This window comes from Oncorhynchus nerka, linkage group LG15 (genome assembly GCF_034236695.1).
Source record: "Oncorhynchus nerka isolate Pitt River linkage group LG15, Oner_Uvic_2.0, whole genome shotgun sequence".
NCBI classification, from domain to species: domain Eukaryota; kingdom Metazoa; phylum Chordata; class Actinopteri; order Salmoniformes; family Salmonidae; genus Oncorhynchus; species Oncorhynchus nerka.
The window spans coordinates 91,251,201-91,274,643 of NC_088410.1; the positions used below are offsets into that span (position 1 = coordinate 91,251,201).

General features: G+C 44.8%; 1 protein-coding gene across 3 annotated transcripts in view; it reads left to right on the plus strand.

Annotated features, from left to right (window-relative positions):
• LOC115116127 (SRSF protein kinase 1-like) overlaps window positions 1–23,443 on the plus strand; it is a 67,859-nt gene that overhangs the window by 7,186 nt on the left and 37,230 nt on the right. Inside the window, exon 1 of one of the 3 annotated variants that reach the window (XM_065002028.1) lies at window positions 13,016–13,311. The exons of 1 other annotated variant lie outside the window; for it this stretch is intronic. In XM_065002028.1, the coding sequence (XP_064858100.1) occupies window positions 13,031–13,311 (281 nt within the window). In that variant the 5' untranslated portion in view covers window positions 13,016–13,030. Of the gene's footprint in view, window positions 1–13,015; window positions 13,312–23,443 lie in introns of those variants that run through there. One more of the 3 variants, XM_065002030.1, reaches the window with a different exon arrangement.

Genomic DNA, 23,443 nt, shown 5'->3' on the forward strand with positions numbered 1-23,443 from the left:
CCTCTCCCCCTTTGCCTCTTACCTCGCCCTCCTTTCCCTTTGCCTCTTACCTCGCCCTCTTTCCCTTTGCCTCTTACCTCGCCCTCTTTCCCTTTGCCTCTTACCTCGCCCTCTCCCCCTTTGCCTCTTACCTCGCCCTCTTTCCCTTTGCCTCTTACCTCGCCCTCTTTCCCTTTGCCTCTTACCTCTTCCCTTTGCCTCCTCGCCCTCTTTCCCTTTGCCTCTTACCTCGCCCTCTCCCCCTTTGCCTCTTACCTCGCCCTCTTTCCCTTTGCCTCTTACCTCGCCCTCTCCCCCTTTGCCTCTTACCTCGCCCCTCTCTCCCTTTGCCTCTTACCCCCTTTGCTCCTCTCTCCCTTTGCCTCTTACTCGCCTCTCTCTCCCTTTGCCTCTTACCTCGCCCTCTCTCCCTTTGCCTCTTACTCTCCCTTTGCCTCTTACCTCGCCCTCTCCCCTTTGCCTCTTACCTCTTTGCCTCCCTCTCTCTCCCCTTTGCCTCTTACTCTTTCGCCCTCTCTCCCCTTTGCCTCTTACCTCGCCCTCTTTCCCTTTGCCTCTTACCTCCCGCCCTCTCCCCTTTGCCTCTTACCTCGCCCTCTCTCCCTTTGCCCTTTGCCCCCTCTCTCCCTTCTTACCTCGCCTCTCTCCCCCTTTCCCTTTGCCTCTTACCTCGCCTTCTCCTCCCTTTGCCTCCTCGCCCCCCTTTCCCTTTGCCCTCTCCCCCTTTGCCTCTTACCTCGCCCTCTCCCCGCCTCTTCTCGCCCCTTTTTGCCTCTTACTCCCCCTCTTTCCCTTTGCCTCTTACCTCGCCCTCTCCCCCTTTGCCTCCCTCGCCCTCTCCCCTTTGCCTCTTACCTCGCCCTCTTTCCCTTTGCCTCTTACCTCGCCCTCTTTCCCTTTGCCTCTTCGCCCTCTTTCCCTTTGCCTCTTACCCGCCCTCTTTCCCTTTGCCCTCTTAATTCCGCCCTTTTCCTTGCCTCTTACCTCGCCCTCTTTCCCTTTGCCTCTTACCTTGCCCTCTTTCCCTTTGCCTCTTTGCCTCTTCCCTTTGCCTCTCTTTCCCTTTGCCTCTTACCTCGCCCTCTCTCCCTTTGCCTCTTACCTCGCCCTCTCTCCCTTCGCCTCTTACCTTGCCCCCCCCATCTCTCATTCACTCTTCTCTCATTTCTCACAACTTGCCTCTCTTTCCCCCCTCCCATTCGTCTGAGTCCTGCTCGCTTCCTTCCCTCCTCACCCTCCCCTCCCTTTCTCTCTCGTCCCCCCACCTCAGTAGCTCAGTAATATTAGCTGTGCAGGCAGCGCAGTGTGTTCAGTTCTGGTGTGGTACAGAGAAGAGGAGAGCCGGAGAGGGGAGCGGCGTGGTGAGCGAGCCCCAGATTAGAGCACCGTTCCTTGGTTAGCCTGGCCGAGAGTCCCCTGGGCCATGTGGCTCCTTGACTGGATCGTCTCTCTCAATACCACCGTGGTCAAGCTGGCCACCGGCCTGAGGTGCAAGTGAGTGGCAGATTTGACTGTTTTCATTAAGTAAGACTTGATTATCCCATCCCTCTCGTTCTCAATTGCTCAGTTTTCAGGAAGCGTGCAATTGGCATGCTGACTGCAGGAATGTGCATCAGAGCTGTTGCCTGATAATTGAATGTTAATTCCTCTACCATAAGCCGCCTCCAACTAGAGGTTGACCGATTAATCGGAATGGCCGATTAATTATGGCCGATTTCAAGTTTTCATAACAATCGGTAATCGGCATTTTTGGACACCGATCATGGCCAATTGCACTCTGCGGGGAGACTGCGTGGCAGGCTGACTACCTGTTATGCGAGTGCAGCAAGGAGCAAAGGTAAGGTGCTAGCTAGCATTAAACATATCTTATAAAACAACAATCTTAACATAATCACTATTTAACTACACATGGTTGATGATATTACTTGTATAACTAGCTTGTCCTGCGTTGCTCATAATCGATGCGGTGCCTGTTAATTTATCATTGAATCAAAGCCCACCTTGCCAAACGGGGGATTTAACAAGCGCATTCGCCAAAAAAGCACTGTCGTTGCACCAATGTTTACCTAAACATAAACATCAACGCCTTTCTTAAAATCAATACACAAGTATATATTTTTAAACCTGCATATTTAGTTAATATTGCCTGTTAACATGAATTTCTTTTAATTAGAGAAATTGTGTCACTTCTCTTGTGTTCTGTGCAACAGAGTCAGGCTATATGCAGCAGTTTGGGCCACCTGGCTCGTTGCGAACTGTGTCAAGACCATTTCTTCCTAACAAAGACAGCCAACTTCCCCAAACTGGGGAAGGGAATATCCCTGAGCTGACAAGGTAAAAATCTGTCGTTCTGCCCCTGAACCCACTGTTCCTAGGCCGTCATTGTTAATAAGAATTTGTTCTTAACTGACTTTCCTAGTTAAATAAATAAGTAGCTGAGATGCCGGTGAGAAGGGCCCGATCACGTGACAGGCATTTGATAATAAGAATTGCGATATCTGAGAGAGCTATGTGATTAAGAGGTGCTTCAGAGCGCGGCGATTGGCAGCCAGACAAGGGGGATGCCGCCGGGAAATTCAAGGCCTGGTGAGAATATTATCAAGTGCTTGTCAAATTGTTAATGAGCGACTGATGGAAGTGTGTACCGCCTGCACAAGAAACGAAGCAGAGCTCATGTCTTTCATGCAACTTTTTTCAATTTCTCATTAGTTGCATCATGCAGCCTCAGAATGTATTAGACATCTAAACATATAGCCCAACGTTTGTATCTCAACTAAAGTTGCATAAATAACTCTAAATTAACTTCTTGACACACCCATCCCTTTAGCGGGATCATTTTCATCAACACCCGCTGAATTGCAGCGCGCCAAATTCAAATTAAATTACTAAAAAGTGCAATATAGCAAAACACAGTTTAGCTTGTTGTTAATCCACCTGCCGTGTCAGATTTCAATAAGGCTTTTCGGCGAAAGCATAACAAGCGTTTATGTAAGAACATCTCTCTCAGTAGACAAAATATTACAAACACTTGCAGCCAAGTAGATTGGTCACGAAAGTCAGAAAAGCAATAGATTAAATTGCTTACCTTTGATCTTCGGATGTTTGCACTCCCAGTTACACAATAAATGTTCCTTTTGTTCCATAAAGTTTTTTTTTGATATCCAAAATACCTCCATTTGTTTGGCGCGTTATGTTCAGAAATCCACAGGCTCGAGCGGTCACGACATCGCAGACGAAAATTCCAAATAGTATCCGTAATGTCCACAGAAACATGTCAAACGTTATTTATAATCAATCCTCAGGTTGTTTTTAAAATATATAATCGATATTATATCAACCGGGACTGTCGCTTTTTCAATAGGAGAGACAGAGACAATGGCTGCCCCACTATCCACTGGCGCGATATCTTTCTTGCTCATTTTTCAAAATAAAAGCCTGAAACTATGTCTAAAGACTGTTGACACCTTGAGGAAGCCATAGGAAAAGGAATCTGGTTGATATCACTTTAAATGGAGGCAAGGCATCCAATGGGAAAGAGAGCTTTTAGGAAAAACAGCACTTCCTGGTTTGATTTTCCTCAGATTTTCGCCTGCAATATCAGTTCTGTTATACTCACAGACAATATTTTTGATAGTTTTGGAAACTTTAGAGTGTTTTCTATCCTAATCTGACAATTATATGCATATTCTAGTTTCTGGGCCTGAGAAATAGGCAGTTTCAAAAGGGTTCGTTTAAAAAATTAAAAAACAAAAATCCTGCTCAAGAAGTTAAGCATATAGGAGGACCTGTTTCTTCATTAACCAATCCACACAGAATAGTTTCATGTGCACACTCCCTCGGAAATCGTTTGGAGAAAATATCCAACACGTTGAAAAATCTCTGGTTCTGCCCTTGAGCAAGGCTGTTAACCCCAACAACAGCTCCCGTCGCCCATTGTGGGAAGAACTGTGGTAGCAGCCACCCACAACCCTCTGATTCAGTGGGGGTTTGTCCAAAAGCTTAAGTCAGGTTTCTGTTGGACCTTGTGTGCAACTGAGGATAAAAAAAGTGCCTTATTTGCATCAGTAATTTTTTTGCTGGCAGATTGGAGAACGGTTGCTGGGCAGAGGTGACTCATGAATGACCTGGGCATGGTATTTATTTTCCACCGATTTAATAGCATTGCATTGAGAAAACCATACAACTCTGCTAAAGTCATGTATGCTTTGGATTGGACCAAACAAATAACACTGAAAAGCTCTCAATGTCTCCAAGAACTATTGTCCAGTCCACTTATTTGTCAGATTTTAGTCACACAGATAATTTAGTGTCGTTTTCTTCACCCAAAATGAATCATAATTTTCGTTTAATTATAGTTATTTCTTGGTCTATTTAGTCAGTTACCGTCGTCGTAAATTGCAGCTGAAAAATGTTTGTCGACCAAATGAACACTGGACACATTTTTTAAAACTTTTAGTAAATACTTAACGCTTATTTTTTCTTTAAAACTGCATTGTTTGTTTTTTCATTTAAAACTGCACCTGTTGTAATTTGTTTAATTCAGCATTTCACTGTAAGGTCTACTACACCTGTTGTAAGTCAGCATTTCACTGTAACTATTCGGCGCATGTGACCAATACATTTGGATTTGATGTGTGGGCATGGATGTGGGTACACAGCCGCCGTGGCCCCCACCCCCATCTAAGTTGCCCATCACTGCTCTAGTCTTTCCCTGCCTTCCAATGCTGACCATTGTCCCACAGATTTAGAATGGGAAGACCAGTCAGTTCCAGTTGTGTTATCCAGGGCATTGGACTGTGTGTTACTGCAGTGTTTTTCTAACACACTGTAATTCTCTGCTGCATTTCCCTCCTCTCTCTTGTCTCTCAACCCCCCTTCATCTCTCTTCCCTTTCCCTTTTGGCCTCTTTCTCATATGATCTCTTTCCCCCCTAACTTTCTATCTTCCCCTTTCTCTCTCTCTTTCTGCATAGCTGCTGCTCCTGCTCATTATATAACCCATTTCTTTCTGCAGTGTGTGTGTGTGTGTGTGTGTGTGTGTGTGTTGGACTGCAGAGAGCGAGCTAGTGTAACCAAGCCCCAAGCAGTGAGAGGGAGTTTGTTAGGACATGAGGAGAAAGGGTGGTAGGGGGTGGGATGAGGAAGGAGCACTGCAGACTGTGTGTGCAGATAGAAGGCTACTGTTGTCTGGCTGACTGACTGTCTCGCTGACTGACTGGCCGACTGTCTCGCTGGCTCACTGGCCGACTGTCTCGCTGGCTCACTGGCCGACTGTCTCGCTGGCTCACTGGCCGACTGTCTCGCTGGCTCACTGGCCGACTGTCTCGCTGGCTCACTGGCCGACTGTCTCGCTGGCTCACTGGCGGACTGTTTCGCTGGCCGACTGTTTCACTGTCTGGCTGGCTGTCTCCGGGCTAGCTAACTGGCTGGCTGTCTCGCTGGCTGGCTAGCTGGCCGTCTGGCTCACTGACTAACTGTCTCGCTGGCCATCTGGCTCACTGACCAACTGTCTCGCTGGCTCACTGGCCGACTGTTTCGCTGTCTGGCTGGCTCACTGGCCGACTGTTTCGCTGTCTGGCTGGCTCACTGGCCGACTGTTTCGCTGTCTGGCTGGCTGTCTCCGGGCTAGCTGGCTGTCTGGCTCGCTGGCTGTCTCGCTCACTGACCAACTGTCTCGCTGGCTCACTGGCCGACTGTTTCGCTGTCTCCGGGCTAGCTGACTGGCTGTCTTCGGGCTGGGTGGCTGGCTGGTTGTCTCGCTGGCTGGCTGACTGGCGGGCTCGCTGACTGACTGACTAGCTGTCTTACTGACTGACTGATAGGCCTCCTCTTGGTCTAGCTGGTGAGTCACATTCTCGTGTTTTCTCTGCCAGAAGTCAAGCTCATTCAGTCAGAATCCTCAGAACATTTAGAATTTCTGCTGAGGTGTTTGTTTTAGGACTTCTCAGGGCTCACGATGCACAGGGGGATCTTGATGTCATGTTTGTTGACCTGACAAGTTGTTTTATGTGAAATGTTAGCATATCTCAGGTGGTTTAATTTGGAATGGCAGCCAGGTAGCGGAGCCAACACATCCAGCTCGAGCTATTGCCCTGCTCTGCTTTTTCCCGCGTTGCTGTTTGTCTGTGCTGCATCGGCATAGCAAGACTTTGGTAGAATACCAGCTTTTAATGTTGTTAGCATATATCCAGTGGTTTGAATAGCTGGTAGCTAGCCTAGCTCTAACACCTCCAGCTATTACCCTGCTGTTTGTCTCTCTGCTGTTTGTCTCAGCATGGAGCTCAGCTGTTGAGGCATTTATTCCTCTGGCATTTAGGTGGTGGGGGTGTACACTTGACATTTCACAATCACTTTTAACCACAGTCTGGAGGGAATAATACAGCCACAACATTCTGTATGTATATGAGTGCATCCCAAATGACCCTCCTATATAGTGCACTACTACTACTATATAATATATTATGCACTACTAAAAGTAGTGTACTATATAGGGTGCCATTTGGGACATAGAATACATGATATCTATTTAGCCACTAATGGAAGAAATGAATACCTGATTAATGGCTGATTGGGCCTAGTTGTTGATAAAGCACTGATGGAGTGGCCTAAATTGGGACTGCTCTTAATGAGTGTTAATTGGATGTTTTAGTCTGACTGAAGAGTGATCTGTCAAGTAGGGCTTGGCCGCAATGCCGCTTCTGAATAATCCATTTTCTAAATACGTTTTGAGTCAGGAGTCGCGTTAACGCAGAATTCTGCTTTCTTTAACTTCTTCTGGTATATGGGATGCTTGAGTCCCACTTGGCCAAAAACCAGGGAAAATGCAGCGCGGCAAATACAAATAAATTGATATAAAAATCAAACTTATTAAACGTATTTAACTCATTAAATCACACATTTAAGATACTCAATTAAAGCTACACTCGTGAATCCAGCCAACATGTCAGATTTTCAAAAGGCTTTTCGGCGAAAGCATAAGAAGCTATTATCTGATGATAGCACAACAGTAAACAAAAAGGGTAGCATATTTCAACCCTGCAGGCGCTACACAAAACGCAGAAATAAAATATAAAACATGCCTTACTTTGACAAGCTTCTTTTGTTGGCACTCCAATATGTCCCATAAACATCACAATTGGTCCTTTTGTTTGATTAATTCCGTCCATATATATCCAAAATGTCCATTTATTTGACGCGTTTGATCCAGAAAATATTTCAAACTACTTTTGTAATACAACTTTAGGTATTTTTTAAACGTTAATAATCGAACACATTGAAGACTGGTCTATCTGTTTTCAATAGAGGACGAGAGGAAACTAACGCTACTTTTCAAGTCTTGGCCAACTCTCAAAAGCGTTACCCTTTTCTAGGATGGCCCTACTTCTTCATTGCTCAAATGAACAACCTCAACCAAATTCCAAAGACTGGTGACATCCAGTGGAAGCGGTAGGAACTGAAAACAAGTTCCTAAGAAATATCATTTGCCAATGAGAACTCAGTGAACAGACAGAGACCTAAATAAAAAACTAACGATTAGTCTGAACGGTTAGTCCTCTGGGTTTTGCCTGCTACATTAGTTCTGCTATACTCACAGACAAGATTCAAACCGTTTTAGAAACGTCAGTGTTTTTATCTATTTCTATTATATGCATATCTTATATTCTTGGCATGAGTAGCAGGAAGTTGAAATTGGGCACGCTATTTATCCAAAAGTGAAAATGCTGCCCCCTATACCTTAAGAAGTTAACCTTTGACTATTGGATGTTCTTATAGGCACTTTAGTATTGCCAGTGTAACAGTATAGCTTCCGTCCCTCTCCTCGCAGCGTTACCCATGCAGAGTAAGGGGAACAATCACTCCAAGTCTCAGAGTGAGTGACGTTTGAAACGCTATTGGCGCGCACCCCGCTAACTAGCTAGCCATTTCACATCGGTTACACCAACACACCACACACTATAGTATTGCCAGCCTAATCTCGGGAGTTGATAGGCTTGAAGTTATAAACAGCGCAATGCTTGATGCACAACAAAGAGCTGCTGGCAAAAAGCACAAAAGTGCTGTTTGAATGAATACTTACGAGCCTGCTGCTGTCTACCACCGCTCAGTCAGACTGCTCTATCAAATCATAGACTTAGTTAGAAATAAGATCCTTAGGTCATTAATATGGTCGAATCCGGAAACTATCATCTCGAAAACAAGACGTTTATTCTTTCAGTGAAATACGGAACCGTTCCGTATTTTATCTAAGGGGTGGCATCCATTACTCTAAATATTCCTGTTTCATTGCACAACCTTCAATGTTATGTCATAATTACGTAAAAGTCTGCCAAATTAGGTGGCCCAAGCTGTTGCATATACACTGACTCTGCGTGCAATGAACGCAAGAGAAGTGACACAATTTCACCTTGTTAATTTTGCCTGCTAACCTGGATTTCTTTTAGTTAAATATGCAGGTTTAAAAAATATATACTTCTGTGTATTGATTTTAAGAACGGCATTGATGTTTATGGTTAGGTACACATTGGAGCAATGATACGCACCGCATCGATAATATGCAACGCAGGACACACTAGATAAACTAGTAATATCATCAACCATGTGTAGTTAACTAGTGATTATGATTGATTGATTGTTTTTTATAAGATAAGTTTAATGCTACTTAGCAACTTACCTTGGCTTACTGCATTCGCGTAACAGGCAGTCTCCTCCTGGAGTGCAATGAGAGACCGGTGGTTAGAGCGTTGGACTAGTTAACTGTACTACTAGTTAACTGTAAGGTTGCAAGATTGAATCCCCCGAGCTGACAAGGTGAAAATCTGTCTTTCTGCCCCTGAACGAGGCAGTTAACCCACCGTTCCTAGGCCGTCATTGAAAATAAGAATGTATTCTTAACTGACTTGCCTAGTAAAATAAAGAAAAAAATTAAAATACCGATTTCCGATTGTCATGAAAACTTGAAATCGTCCCAAATTAATCGGCCATTCCGATTAATCAGTCGACCTCTAGTATAGAGTACAGTATACACATATGAGATGAGTAATGTAGAGAGAGTCTTACGGTTGTGGGCGGAGCAGTTGCTGTATCAGGCGGTGATACAGCCTGACAGGATGCTCTCGATTGTGCATCTGTAAAAGTTTGAGTGTTTTTAGTGACAAGCCTAATTTCCTCAGCCTCCTGAGGTTGAAGAGGTGCTGTTGTGCCGCCTTCACCACGCTGTCTGTGTGGGAGGACCATTTCAGTTAGTCCGTGATGTGTACACCAAGGAACTTAACTTTCCACCTTCTCCACTACTGTCCCGTCGCTGTGGATAGGGGGGTGCTCCCTCTGCTGTTTCCTGAAGTCCACGATCATCTCCTTTGTTTTGTTGATGTTGAGTGTGAGGGCTGAGAATGCATCCTTGTGGGGCCCCAGGGTGGAGATGTTGTTTCCTACCCTCACCACCTGGGGGCGGCCCGTCAATGTCCAGGACCCAGTTGCACAGGGAGGGATTCGTGCTGGAGCTTAATGACGAGTTTGGAGGGTACTAATGGTGTTAAATGCTGAGCTGTAGTCGGTGAACAACATTCTTACAGAGGTATTCCTCTTGTCCATTGGGATAGGGCAGTGGGCAGTGTGATAGCGTCGTCTGTGGACCTATTGGGGCGGTAAGCAAATTGGAGTGGGTCTAGGGTGTCAGGTAGGGTGCTGATATGATCCTGCATCACATCCGGCAGTGATTGGGAGTCCCATAGTACGGTGCACAATTGGCCCAGCGTCGTCTGGGGTTTGGCCGGGGTAGGCCGTCATTGTAAATAAGAATTTGTTCTTAACTGACTTGCCTAGTTTAAGGTTACACACCACATTGACCAAAACGTTATTTTGTTGGCATTTACGTATGTCCCCATTACCAGTAAAACATAATCAAATCATATTTCTTTCACTTACTTGCTGTGCTGTTTCGTTGTTCATTTGTTCAGTCGTTTTATTCTCAACCAGGATTTCTATTGAACCCTGTTTGGGTCTTTGCGTGTCAAAGAAGATACACGTCAAATAACACATCTGTTTCAGTAGTTCTAGTTAGCTAGCTAACTACATAGCTAGGTGTCATCGAAAATAACCCTAATTTATAAGACTTCTTAATTGATTAATGGTCGGACTCATCTATGTGAAGCTAGACACAGTAAGGATTAGCCACAATAGCGGACTTTGCGGTTAGCCTTCAAAATAAAATTATGGCTTAATTCTACGATTTGTATTCATTTGCATTAGTGTCAATGACATACTGGAATTTGTGTTTTGCCTTCAAAATAAAAGTACGTCATTGACAGTAATGCAAATGAATACAAACATTAGAATTATGCCTTACTTTGAAGGCAAACAGCAAATTCCGCTAGTGCCTAATCCTTATTGTGGCTAGCTTCACAACATATAACCCGGTGCAGTCAAGCCTCACTAGCCAGATGAAGCTACCTGGCTGCTTATAATGTTAGCTTTGGGCAACAGGGTTATGTTGCCGACTAGCTATTTATTTTCATGAACTGAAGTTCAATTTCAATAGGCGAACAACTAGCTAATACTTACTCACAAGAATTCCTAAATCATTTCTAAGAATAATGAAAATGACTGCAGGTTCTACTGGTCATTGTTTTCAGGCTGGTTGTATTGGTGCTAGCTAGGTACCGAGCTAAATCTAGCTACCCCAGAAGTTGCGGTTGAACAAATTATGCTTTATTACCAACGCGGTATTGTAAACGTATTGTTCGTGGCCGGTGTTTGCTTGTTTGCAGATTTTTTTGTTGTACAACTTTGACAGTGCTACTGTATATTTTTTGACACGCAAAGACCCAAACAGCGTTCCATAGTGTGTATGTCGTGAAGCTGATTGCAGTGACGCTATTACTGTGTAACTCCGGTAGGGCAACATCTGAAAAATAGCTCAATTGGTAGTGTGTACCGGTGCTCGACCAGTCGGCGAAAGCCAACATCTCCGACAACAGAGAATGGTTTATTGTCAAGGGCAGTGAATTCCATTATCTTGGCTTTAATGGATTTGGCCTTTGAGTTGTCTCGCTGAAATGTTGTTAATGTTGTCAAATGACTGCTCGACCCACCCAGCAGACATTGTGGGCTAGTTTAGGAATGCTGTGCTGCAGGTTTAGCGGAAAATTTTCCGTGGCGTCATTACGTCGTGTACCTACGGTATTTAGGTATGCACGTCAGCTTTGACATCGGTTTTGCACATCGGGGCGTTATAACTAGACATTGGCCGATACCAATGTTGGCATTTTTAGCTAATATCGCCCGAAATCGATATGTTCACCAATATATTGTGCGTCCCTACTTATGTTAAGAAATAGTTTTAGTAGTCTGATCTGTGGCATCATTGCTTTTTAAATGATTTTTTTCAAACGTAGTCCAGCTAGGACATTACATTTACATTTACATTTAAGTCATTTAGCAGACGCTCTTATCCAGAGCGACTTACAAATTGGTGCATTCACCTTATGACATCCAGTGGAGCAGCCACTTTACAATAGTGCATCTAAATCTTTTAAGGGGGGGGGGTGAGAAGGATTACTTTATCCTATCCTATCAGGACTACTGGTTGAATGAATTTGGGATCTATCGTCCGACTACTGTACCATGGTCTGTTTGGAATAGGCAATAGAATAGGGAAACCTTTCCACTATGGTGGATAATAGATTGACAGGCTAGTGATTTTGCTGTAAGTTACTCATCATGTTGCCTGTGGAAAAGTAAATGTGGACAGTCATTCTAACATCTTCAAAGTGGCTATCAGAATTTGCTAAGAAGGAGCGCACATCATTGCATCCTCGACTTGCATGTTCTGTTAATTTTAATGAATTACCATAATATAAATATTGTTTCTGTCATTCTGAGCACTGTGGGTGGACTCCCTAATCAGGTTAAGCACCCAAAGCATATGGGTCTGATACATTTCTCAAATGCCGGTTAATTTAAAATGCTGCAGGTCAAATGTCCGACGCCTCATTTTCCTAACAGAACCAAACTACTGTGCTCCCATACTCAAAAGACATTCACTTAAAAAAAAAGAATTGAAAATAAATCGACAATACTACGTTTTGTCAATATAACCGTAGCCAGTATACACTACCTCAGAATGGTCAGAATTCATCTAAGATAACTCAATAAATCGAATTAATTTTGATATTTTGGCCAAAGAGTTCTTAATCGTGCAATTTTACTGTTTGGTGCAATACGAGTCGTCTCTTGTTGAATGACAATACTTTGAGGAATCCCTTACTGTTGACCAATCACTGATAAAGGGGCGTAGGCTTCGGCTCCAGAAAATGTGTTCCAAAACAGCCGATTAAATCCCTCACCGAAGTCCAAAATGAGGAATAACATCAATGTCATAATATATGCACAAACTCTACCAAACTGTTTCGGCTGGGAAGCATGTGGACGCCTTTAGGGGCAAAGTGTTGGGTTTTAGATTCAGCCCTTGACTGCTGTAGATAGAACTTCATTGCTCCCTAGTGGACATTACGCAATATGACCATATTCTGCATTGTGAATTCACGTGGAATACTAATAAATTGTTCTTATCGGAAAACTTATTTTTAAGCATTAAGAAAATGGTTCTATTCGTCACATCCCTACTGAGTAATATATGAATTCACTCACAGTACGACAAGAGAAGATAGAAGCAGTCAGATAAAGCCAAACAGAGAGGAGTGTACAACGAGCGAAAGAGAAAATGGGAGAGTGATTTGAAAAGAGACAGACATGGTACAGATGGTGAGAATGTGTTGAAAATAGAAGAGGGACTGGGTGGAATGAGAGCAGTGGATGTTTTGGTCTGAGGAGGAGGAGGAAGCGAGAGCGTTCTTCACCTGCAATGCAGTGCGAGGCTGAGTCAACCAATCAGAGCTAAGCAGAGAGGATAGGGGGTGGGGCCAGGCACTGACTACAGCCAAGGAGATTTCTTGTCAGAGAGGGAGAGCGTGAATGAGCGGGAGGGAGAAGCAGCATCGAGCTCTACTTTGCCTGAGCCTGTGGTGACACTGATGCTCACAGATTTCTCCTCTCTCATCCTTCTCTCTGCATTGCTCCCTTCTCCTCCTTTCCCATTGCTGTGCTCTTCTTTCTCTTTCTTTCCCTGTACTTTTCCCCTCTTTTTCCCGAACAACTACCGTCTGCTCTCTTCTTACTCCTCACACTCACCCCCTCTTTCTCTCCATCTCATTCCCCTCTCCTGTCCTCTTTTGGTGCATGGAGAGAGGGTCTCTGGCCCCCACCTGCATCCCTCCTCTCCACCTCCCTCCATGGGCGTCCGAGCATCCTGCAGGTAAGCGGAGAGAGAGAGTCTGTCGGGGGTCTCTGCACTTGCATGTCCTTGAAGTACCCCTGCGGTGAGTGTGTGTGAGCTGTAACAGCTGGACTCTGTCCTCTCCGGTGGTCCTCCAGGTTTGAGGACACGGGAGAGACAGTTCAGGGATTTAGGGAGAGGAGAGTTTGTCTGAAAACACGGTCTGTTTTCCAATTCCAGTCCTCAATTACCCCCAAACAGTAACCCCGGTCAAGCACAACTGATTCAACTTGTCAGTTAATCATCACAACCACGATCAGTTGAATGAGGTGTGTTTGTCCGGGGCTACAATAAACATGTGTACTGGAGTGGGGAATCACTGCTCTAACCTAACTGGGTATGTAATGGTGCTCAGGGGAGGTCTTGTTGCTCTGGCTCTGATGTTTGAATCAGGTCACGGTTAGACAGAAACAGTAAATGAAGGAGGTGTGTGTGTGTGTGTGGGGGTAAAAATGCAAAAACGTGTGACTGTTGCTCACCAATGGAGATGGGAAATGGCAATGACATTTGTATGATTATCTGGCACGCTCTCTCCTTTCTGATTAGACCTGCGTAGCGCCATGTTGGGTAAGCATCAACAGAGGCAGGTGTTCCGGTGGGTCTGTTTTACCCTCCATCACTCCGACAGGTGTGAGGATTGGCGTGCGGCTGTGGCAGTTATGCCGTTTTGTTTCCCGATTATTGTCATGCAAACATTGGATAGTAACATGTTTTCACAACGCAACATATTTCATTCAATTGTTGACGGGTCCTCTCTCGCTCTCTCTCTGACAGTGTGTGTGTCTGTCACACTCGAGGAATGAAGGAGAGCGATAGAAACGCACGGCGGTTAGATTCTGTAGCTAAAGATAATGTGTCAGTCTATTTAATTATGGAATAAAACAAAACTATTACTTTCTAGGCTATTCAAGTACAAATTCACTATAATTGTAGGCTAACGGTAAGCTGCGCTGCACAATCAATGATCCAATGGCATCACCTAGGCCTATACGTTCTCTCCAAGACTCATGGATAAAACGTTTGAAGTCCATCCAGAATGCATCATACAGTCCAAACGCAAAGTCGATTTACTAGAATTTTGAAGTATAGGATAGACCAGTGGTTCCCAAACATTTTATAGTCCCGTACCCCTTCAAACGTTCAACCTCCAGCTGCCTACTCCTTCAAACGTTCAACCTCCAGCTGCCTACTCCTTCAAACGTTCAACCTCCAGCTGCCTACCCTTCAAACGTTCAACCTCCAGCTGCCTACTCCTTCAAACGTTCAACCTTCAGCTGCCTACTCCTTCGTTCAACCTCCAGCTGCCTACTCCTTCAAACGTTCAACCTCCAGCTTCAAACGTTCAACCTTCAGCTGCCTACTCCTTCAAACGTTCACCTCCAGCTGCCTCTTCACGTTCAACCTCCAGCTGCCTACCCCTTCAAACGTTCAACCTCCAGCTGCCTACCCTTCAAACGTTCAACCTCCAGCTGCCTACTCCTTCAAACGTTCAACCTCCAGCTGCCTACTCCTTCAAACGTTCAACCTCCAGCTGCCTACTCCTTCAAACGTTCAACCTCCAGCTGCCTACTCCTTCAACCTTCAGCGTTCAACCTCCAGCTGCCTACTCCTTCAAACGTTCAACCTCCAGCTGCCTACTCCTTCAAACGTTCAACCTCCAGCTGCCTACTCCTTCAAACGTTCAACCTCCAGCTGCCTACCCCTTCAAACGTTCAACCTCCAGCTGCCTACCCTTCAAGCGTTCAACCTCCAGCTGCCTACCCCTTCAAACGTTCAACCTCCAGCTGCCTACCCCTTCAAACGTTCAACCTCCAGCTGCCTACCCCTTCAAACGTTCAACCTCCAGCTCAACCTCCAGCTGCCTACCTTCAAACGTTCAACCTCCAGCTGCCTACTCCTTCAAACGTTCAACCTCCAGCTGCCTACTCCTTCAAACGTTCAACCTCCAGCTGCCTACTCCTTCAAACGTTCAACCTCCAGCTGCCTACCCCTTCAAACGTTCAACCTCCAGCTTCCTACCCCTTCAAACGTTCAACCTCCAGCTTCCTACCCCTTCAAACGTTCAACCTCCAGCTGCCTACCCCTTCAAACGTTCAACCTCCAGCTGCCTACCCCTTCAAACGTTCAACCTCCAGCTGCCTACCCCTTCAAACGTTCAACCTCCAGCTGCCTACTCCAAACGTTCAACCTCCAGCTGCCTACTCCTTCAAACGTTCAACCTCCAGCTGCCTACTCCTTCAAACGTTCAACCTCCAGCTGCCTACTCCTTCAAACGTTCAACCTCCAGCTGCCTACTCCTTCAAACGTTCAACCTCCAGCTGCCTACCCCTTCAAACGTTCAACCTCCAGCTGCCTACCCCTTCAAACGTTCAACCTCCAGCTGCCTACTCCTTCAAACGTTCAACCTTCAGCTGCCTACTCCTTCAAACGTTCAACCTCCAGCTGCCTACCCCTTCAAACGTTCAACCTCCAGCTGCCTACTCCTTCAAACGTTCAACCTCCAGCTGCCTACTCCTTCAAACGTTCAACCTCCAGCTGCCTACTCCTTCAAACGTTCAACCTCCAGCTGCCTACTCCTTCAAACGTTCAACCTCCAGCTGCCTACTCCTTCAAACGTTCAACCTCCAGCTGCCTACTCCTTCAAACGTTCAACCTCCAGCTGCCTACCCCTTCAAACGTTCAACCTCCAGCTGCCTACCCCTTCAAACGTTCAACCTCCAGCTGCCTACCCCTTCAAACGTTCAACCTCCAGCTGCCTACCCCTTCAAACGTTCAACCTCCAGCTGCCTACTCCAAACGTTCAACCTCCAGCTGCCTACTCCTTCAAATGTTCAACCTCCAGCTGCCTACTCCATCTAGCACCAGGTTCAGCGCACTCAAATGTTTTTTTTGCCATCATGGTATAGGCTAGACCATTGATGCACTAAAGACATCTTTAAATCTAATTTTTTATTCTATGTGTTGTATAACAGTACAATCATTATTTCAATATTTTCATTACATATTTTCATTACAATCAATATTTTAATTCAGGATATTTTTTGGGGGGCCCATCCATAACGACCGTGTTGGAGGGAGAGAATGTAGCGGAGGTGGGACGGAATATAGCAGACTTCAACTTTGGGTTGGGGGGGGGGGGGGAGACAACAGCACAGCAGCAAACATTGAAGGGAGAGACAGGATACTGAGATGTGTCATTGACAGGACCTGTTTGCCGTGTGCATGACGACGTCAGAATGTTTTGGATTCTATTTCTGGTTTGTGTTAGACTGATAAACAGAATGCAGGCAGTGTTTCTCCTGCTGCTGTACAACTTAAGGTGTGTGTGGGCTGGAACATTTCTGAAAGCCAAGGCTCACATTGATTTAACCCTCGTCAATACCAGGCGCCCAGACTGGCCCGCGCAGGCGACACACATGGACTCACACGCGCGCACCTTCTCCTGCCTTATTGTACTCGACTCCAGAGTTATCTTTTCTCAATCATAAAGAGAAGTGATGAAAGATGTGTAGACCGATGGAGCAGTGTTCCTCTATGTGATATATGTGGGTGTGAAGATGATGAATAGCAATAGAATTATCTGTTTAGTGGTTGCCAAGGAAGTGCGTGATAAAAATACCACCTCCCCCCTACAGCGTTAGACCTGGAGCCAGTAGAGGAATATTACCACCAGCTAGTGTGGTTATGTATGATGATGGAACCCTGTGGACAATGACCTTGGCTCTTTCTCTCTTTATATTTCCCTGATGCCTCGCACCCTCTCACTTCGCCTCCTTTTTCAAAACATATACTATTGGAGAAGGTCCGAGGGAAGGGACCTTGGACTTATCCTCCAATACGGTTAAGAAGGATGCAAGGAGATGGCATGCAAGGAATCGAGTGGAGATGAGTTGAGAAACATCCCATGTCATTGTCCCTGAAGTTCAACATAGTGCTGCTGTACTTGACCCCTGGCCCCTCTCAGCTAGCCAATCACAGCTGACATTAAGCTGACAGGAAAACCTGACAGTGGTCTCACAGATCAGATGTTGGGTTCTTCTGAGTATGGTGAGGCTGTGACTGTATGGCCTAGCTAGTTGCTGATTGGTTGGTGGGCAGTGGAACAGCTTCTGATGGGAAAAGGAAAACACATAGTAAACATTCTAAAGGCATGTCTTTTGTCTATAGAATCAGAATGTTCAGAATATTCTAGAAGCATGATGCCTGTGTGTGGTGTTAGAATGTCTGTGGGTTGGGTTCTGAATAGAACTAGGGCATAGGAATAGAATTCTAGTTATTTGGGCTGTGGTCCCATGTGTCTAATTGGAATGTCTATATGACATTATTGGGAGTGTCTTGCCAAGCCACAGGCAGCAGCACATAACATCTTTTAAATGATTTATTGTTGTAGTTGAATCTGTCTACCCTGACAGTTGTGACAGAGAGAGGAGGATCTGAAATCCCTGGTTTAGATTCTGTCTGGGATTCAGTGCTATCGGAGACTTGGACAATGTGCCATTTAAAGGTTGTTTCCTATTGGGCTGACATATGCAGCATTTACGGTGAATGTCACCCCTGCGAGCGCGGGAACATTTTCTTTTCAAACGTGCGATGCAGACGAATCCCGGCCTCAGTGTATTGTCTGGTGGTCGACGGGAGCCTGTCTGAGGTAACTGTTGTTAACGTTGAGTGCTTTCTCTCTTGTTTATGACTCTTGTGTTAACAACTTGTCTTTCCATTTCAAACAAGTATTTCCCCTTGTCAGTCCTGTTCAGGATTTGATATAATTCATAACCCCACCCTGACACACACACACACACTAGGCTTGTCACGATACCAACATTTTGATCTGCATGTCATTGTGTCAGGGGGAAAATACTGCATGAAACTCTTCAGTTAAGACACACTGTCTCCCTAAACACAATTTAAGGAGCACCAGAAAGAAATAGACTTTTGATATACACTGAACAAAATATATTAATGCAACATGTAAAGTGTTGGTCCCGTGTCTCATTAAGGCCGATTTCAAGTTTTCATAACAATCGGTAATCTGCATTTTTGGACGCCGATTATGGCCGATTACATTGCACTCCACGAGAAGACAGGCTGACTACCTGATACACGAGTGCAGCAAGGAGCCAAGGTAAGTTGCTAGCTAGCATTAAACATATTTGATAAAAAAACAATCTTAACATAATCACTAGTTAACTACACATGGTTGATGATATTACTCGTTTATCTAGCTTGTCCTGCGTTGCATATAATGCCTGTTAATTTATCATCAAATCACAGCCTACTTCGCCAAACCTGATGATTTAACAAATGCATTCGCGAAAAAAGAACTGTCGGTGCACCAATGTGTACCTAACCATAAACATCAATGCCTTTCTTAAAATCAATACACAAGTTTATATTTTTAAACCTGCATATTTAGTTAATATTGCCTGCTAACATGAATTTATTTTAACTAGGGAAATTGTCACTTCTCTTGCGTTCTGTGCAAGCCGAGTCGGGGTATATGCAGCAGTTTGGGCCACCTGGCTCGTTGCGAACTGTGTGAAGATCATTTATTCCGAACAAAGACCGTAATTATTTTACCAATATTTTACATAATGACACACACAATGAAGGTTGTGCAATGTAACAGGAATATTTATATTTCTGGATGCCACCCGTTAGATAAAATATGGAACGGTTCCGTATTTCACTGAAAGAATAAACGTCTTGTTTTTGAGATTACAGTTTCCGGATTTGACCATATTAATGACCTAAGGCTCATATTTCTGTGTGTTTATAATATTATAATTAAGTCTATGATTTGATAGCGCAGTCTGACTGAGTGGTGGTAGGCAGCAGCAGGCTCGTAAGCATTCATTCAAACAGCACTTTCCTGCATTTGCCAGCAGCTCTTCGCTGTGCTTCAAGCATTGCACTGTTTTTGTCTTCAAGCCTATCAACCCCCGAGATTAGGCTGGCAATACTATTTTGCCTATAAGAACATCTAATAGTCAAAGGTATATGAAATACAAATGTTGTAGAGAAATAGTCCTATATTTCCTATAATAACCACAACCTAAAACTTCTTAACTGGGAATATTGAAGACTCATGTTAAAAGGAACCACCAGCTTTCATATGTTCTCATGTTCTGAGCAAGGAACTTAAACGTTAGCTTTTTTCATGGCACATATTGCACTTTTACTTTATTCTCCAACAATGTGTTTTTGCATTATTTAAACCAAATTGAACATGTTTCATTATTTATTTGAGACTAAATAGTTTTTATTTATGTATTATTTTAAGTTAAAATAGAAGTTAATTCAATGTTGTTGTAATTGTCATTATTACAACTATATATAAAATAAATGGGCATTTAAATATATATATATAAAATGAATAATTTTGCACGCCCAATTTTTCAGTTTTTGATTTGTTAAAAAAGTTTGAAATATCCAATAAATGTCGTTCCACTTCATGATTGTGTCCCACTTGTTGTTGATTCTTCACAAAAAAATACAGTTTTATATCTTTGTTTGAAGCCTGAAATGTGGCAAAAGGTCGCAAAGTTCAAGGGGGCCGAATACTTTCGCAAGGCACTGTATATATATATATATATATATATATATCGTTCTCTGCTTTTTCGGGGTCCTCCAATAATCGGTATCGGCAATGAAAAATTATAATCGGCCGACCTCGAATCATTACATAGGTGAACGTTGTGCTGGGGACAATAAAAGGCCACTCTAAAATGTGCAGTTTTGTCACACAACACAATGCCACAGATGTCTCAAGTTTTGAGGGAGCGTGCAATTGGCATGCTGACTGCGGGAATGTCCACGGAAATGTCACGGGAACGGAAATGTCCCCCAGAGCTGTTGCTGGAGAATTGTTAGTAAGCCGCCTCCAACGTCATGTGGGTGAGCGGTTTGTTGATGTCAACATTGTGAATAGAGTGCCTTATGATGGCGGTGGGGTTATGGCACGGGCTGGCTAAGCTACAGAAAACTAATACAATAGCATTTTATCCATACCTCTGGAAACATGGGTCACATTTCTATAACTGTTTAGACTAGAAACAATCAGTTGTCTTTGCTGTAAAACTGCAGGCATGCCTGTGCTCCATTTTCAGTCTTGACACTGAGGCAGTATGACAGTGAACTTGCACAGTCTACTCCGTCTGATATGTGCTCTTAATTATAACAGGCGATGAAATTATACAATGTATCAACAATGCTCGCTTTTTGCTCTGCTCTTATGTAACCAATGTACAAATCTAACAGAAGACTTGTCTGGGTCCCTGCTTGCCTTCACTGCTAAATGATATATCCCAAAATAAAATGAAGGCGAAATAGACTAGTGTGAAGAGTAGATGGAGAGAAGCAGGCGTGAGGGCTGGTTGAGGATGTCTGATCACAGCTGCCACATGTGATATGCACATGAAAGTGAAGTGGATATGATTAGAGCTGAACATACAAGAGACTGGAGGCTGTTGTTTCAATTCAACTGAATTTATAAACAAAACTGACTTTATAAACAGGCGCCAGCAGGTTCTTTGGGTTGGTAGGGCTGAAAAAGTTGGTAGTATCATATGAAACAGTACTACGGTATTCTAAAATGTTTATCGTGAGTATCATGGTGTTTTGGTACTGTGATATTACCACACACAGGGACATCCCATCTCTCCTCCCTCTAGATTGGTGTGGACTGGTTGCCCCTCCCTCCCTCTAGCGTGGTGTGGACTAGTTGCCCCTCCCTCTAGCTTGGTGTGGACTGGTTGCCCCTCCCTCTAGCTTGGTTTGGACTGGTTGCCCCTCCCTCTAGCTTGGTTTGGACTGGTTGCCCCTCCCTCTAGCTTGGTGTGGACTGGTTTCCCATCTCTCTCTCCCACTGGCTTGGACTGGTTTCCCATCTCTCCCTCCCTCTAGCTTGGTTTGGACTGGTTTCCCATCTCTCTCTCCCACTGGCTTGGACTGGTTTCCCATCTCTCCCTCCCACTGGCTTGGCTTGGACTGGTTTCCCATCTCTCCCTCACTCCCTCCCTCTGGCTTGGCTTGGACTGATTTCCCATCTCTCTCTCCGCCTGGTTTGGACTGGTTTCCCATCCCTCCCTCTCTCCCTCTGGTTTGGACTGGTTTCCCATCCCTCCCTCTCTCCCTCTGGTTTGGACTGGTTTCCCATCCCTCCCTCTCTCCCTCTGGTTGGACTGGTTTTCTATCCCTCCCCCTCTCTAGCTTGGTTTGGACTGGTTTCCCATCTCTCCCTCTCTCTAGCTTGGTTTGGACTGGTTTCCCATCTCTCTCTCCTTCCGGCTTGGTTTGGACTGGTTTCCCATCTCTCTCTCTAACTTGGTTTGGACTGGTTTCCCATCTCTCTCTCTCTAGCTTTGTTTGGACTGGTTTCCCAGCTTTGTTTGGACTGGTTTCCCATCTCTCTCTCTAACTTGGTTTGGACTGGTTTCCCATCTCTCCCTTCCCTCTCTATCTTGGTTTGGACTGGTTTCCCATCTCTCTCTCTAGCTTTGTTTGGACTGGTTTCCCATCTCTCTCTCCCTCTAGCTTGGTTTGGACTGGTTTCCCATCTCTCTCTCTCTCTCTCTCTATCTTGGTTTGGACTGGTTTCCCATCTCTCTCTCTCTCTCTCTATCTTGGTTTGGACTGGTTACACACCGTTTCCACCTTCAATATTTCAACAGCCTCTTTAATGAACCCCAATGTTGCCTAACGTATATAAAATGAATTCCAGTTTTTCCACTTAATGAACTGGGGCTATGCTGTTACCACAAAGGTGGGGTTAATGGTTAAATAATTCACTGGTGTGTCTTTAAGCCTCTTAATTGAAGTGGTGTGAATGGTTGGTTACTTATTCAGGGATAATACGGTAGATGTAATATTTCATAGTAATGATGAGGCTGGAGGACAAGCATCAGCATCAACAAGCCGCCTGCCTCTGGGTGAGACCAGTGTGTATGAGTGAGCAGTGTGTTTGTGTGAGTGAGCAGTGTGTTTGGGTGAGACCAGTGTGTGTGAGTGAGCAGTGTGTTTGGGTGAGACCAGTATGTGTGAGTGAGCAGTGTGTTTGGGTGAGACCAGTATGTGTGAGTGAGCAGTGTGTTTGGGTGAGACCAGTATGTGTGAGTGAGCAGTGTGTTTGGGTAACAACGGTATGTGTGAGTGAGCAGTGTGTTTGGGTGAGACCAGTATGTGTGAGTGAGCAGTGTGTTTGGGTAACAACAGTGTGTGTGAGTGAGCAGTGTGTTTGGTTAACAACAGTGTGTGTGAGTGAGCAGTGTGTTTGGGTGAGACCTGTGTGTGTGTGTGTGTATAACAACAGTGTGTGTGAGTGAGCAGTGTGTTTGGGTGAGACCAGTATGTGTGTGTGTGTGTGTGTGCGTGAGCAGTGTGTTTGGTTAACAACAGTGTGTGTGAGTGAGCAGTGTGTTTGGATAACAACAGTGTGTGTGAGTGAGCAGTGTGTTTAGGTGAGACCAGTGTGTGTGTGTGTGAGTGAGCAGTGTGTTTGGGTGAGACCAGTATGTGTGTGTGTGTGTGTGTGTGTGTGTGAGTGAGCAGTGTGTTTGCATAACAACAGTGTGTGTGAGTGAGCAGTGTGTTTGGGTGAGACCAGTATGTGTGTGTGTGAGTGAGCAGTGTGTTTGGTTAACAACAATGTGTGTGAGTGAGCAGTGTGTTTGGGTGAGACCAGTATGTGTGAGTGAGCAGTGTGTTTGGATAACAACAGTGTGTGTGAGTGAGCAGTGTGTTTGGATAACAACAGTGTGTGTGAGTGAGCAGTGTGTTTGGGTGAGACCAGTATGTGTGAGCGAGCAGTGTGTCTGTGTTTGGGTAACAACAGTGTGTATGATATGCTAGGTCTGGGTAACAACGGTGTGTATGATATGCTAGGTCTGGGTAACAACGGTGTGTATGATATGCTAGGTCTGGGTAACAACGGTGTGTATGATATGCTAGGTCTGGGTAACAACGGTGTGTATGATATGCTAGGTCTGGGTAACAACAGTGTGTATGATATGCTAGGTCTGGGTAACAACGGTGTGTATGATATGCTAGGTCTGGGTAACAACAGTGTGTATGATATGCTAGGTCTGGGTAACAACAGTGTGTATGATATGCTAGG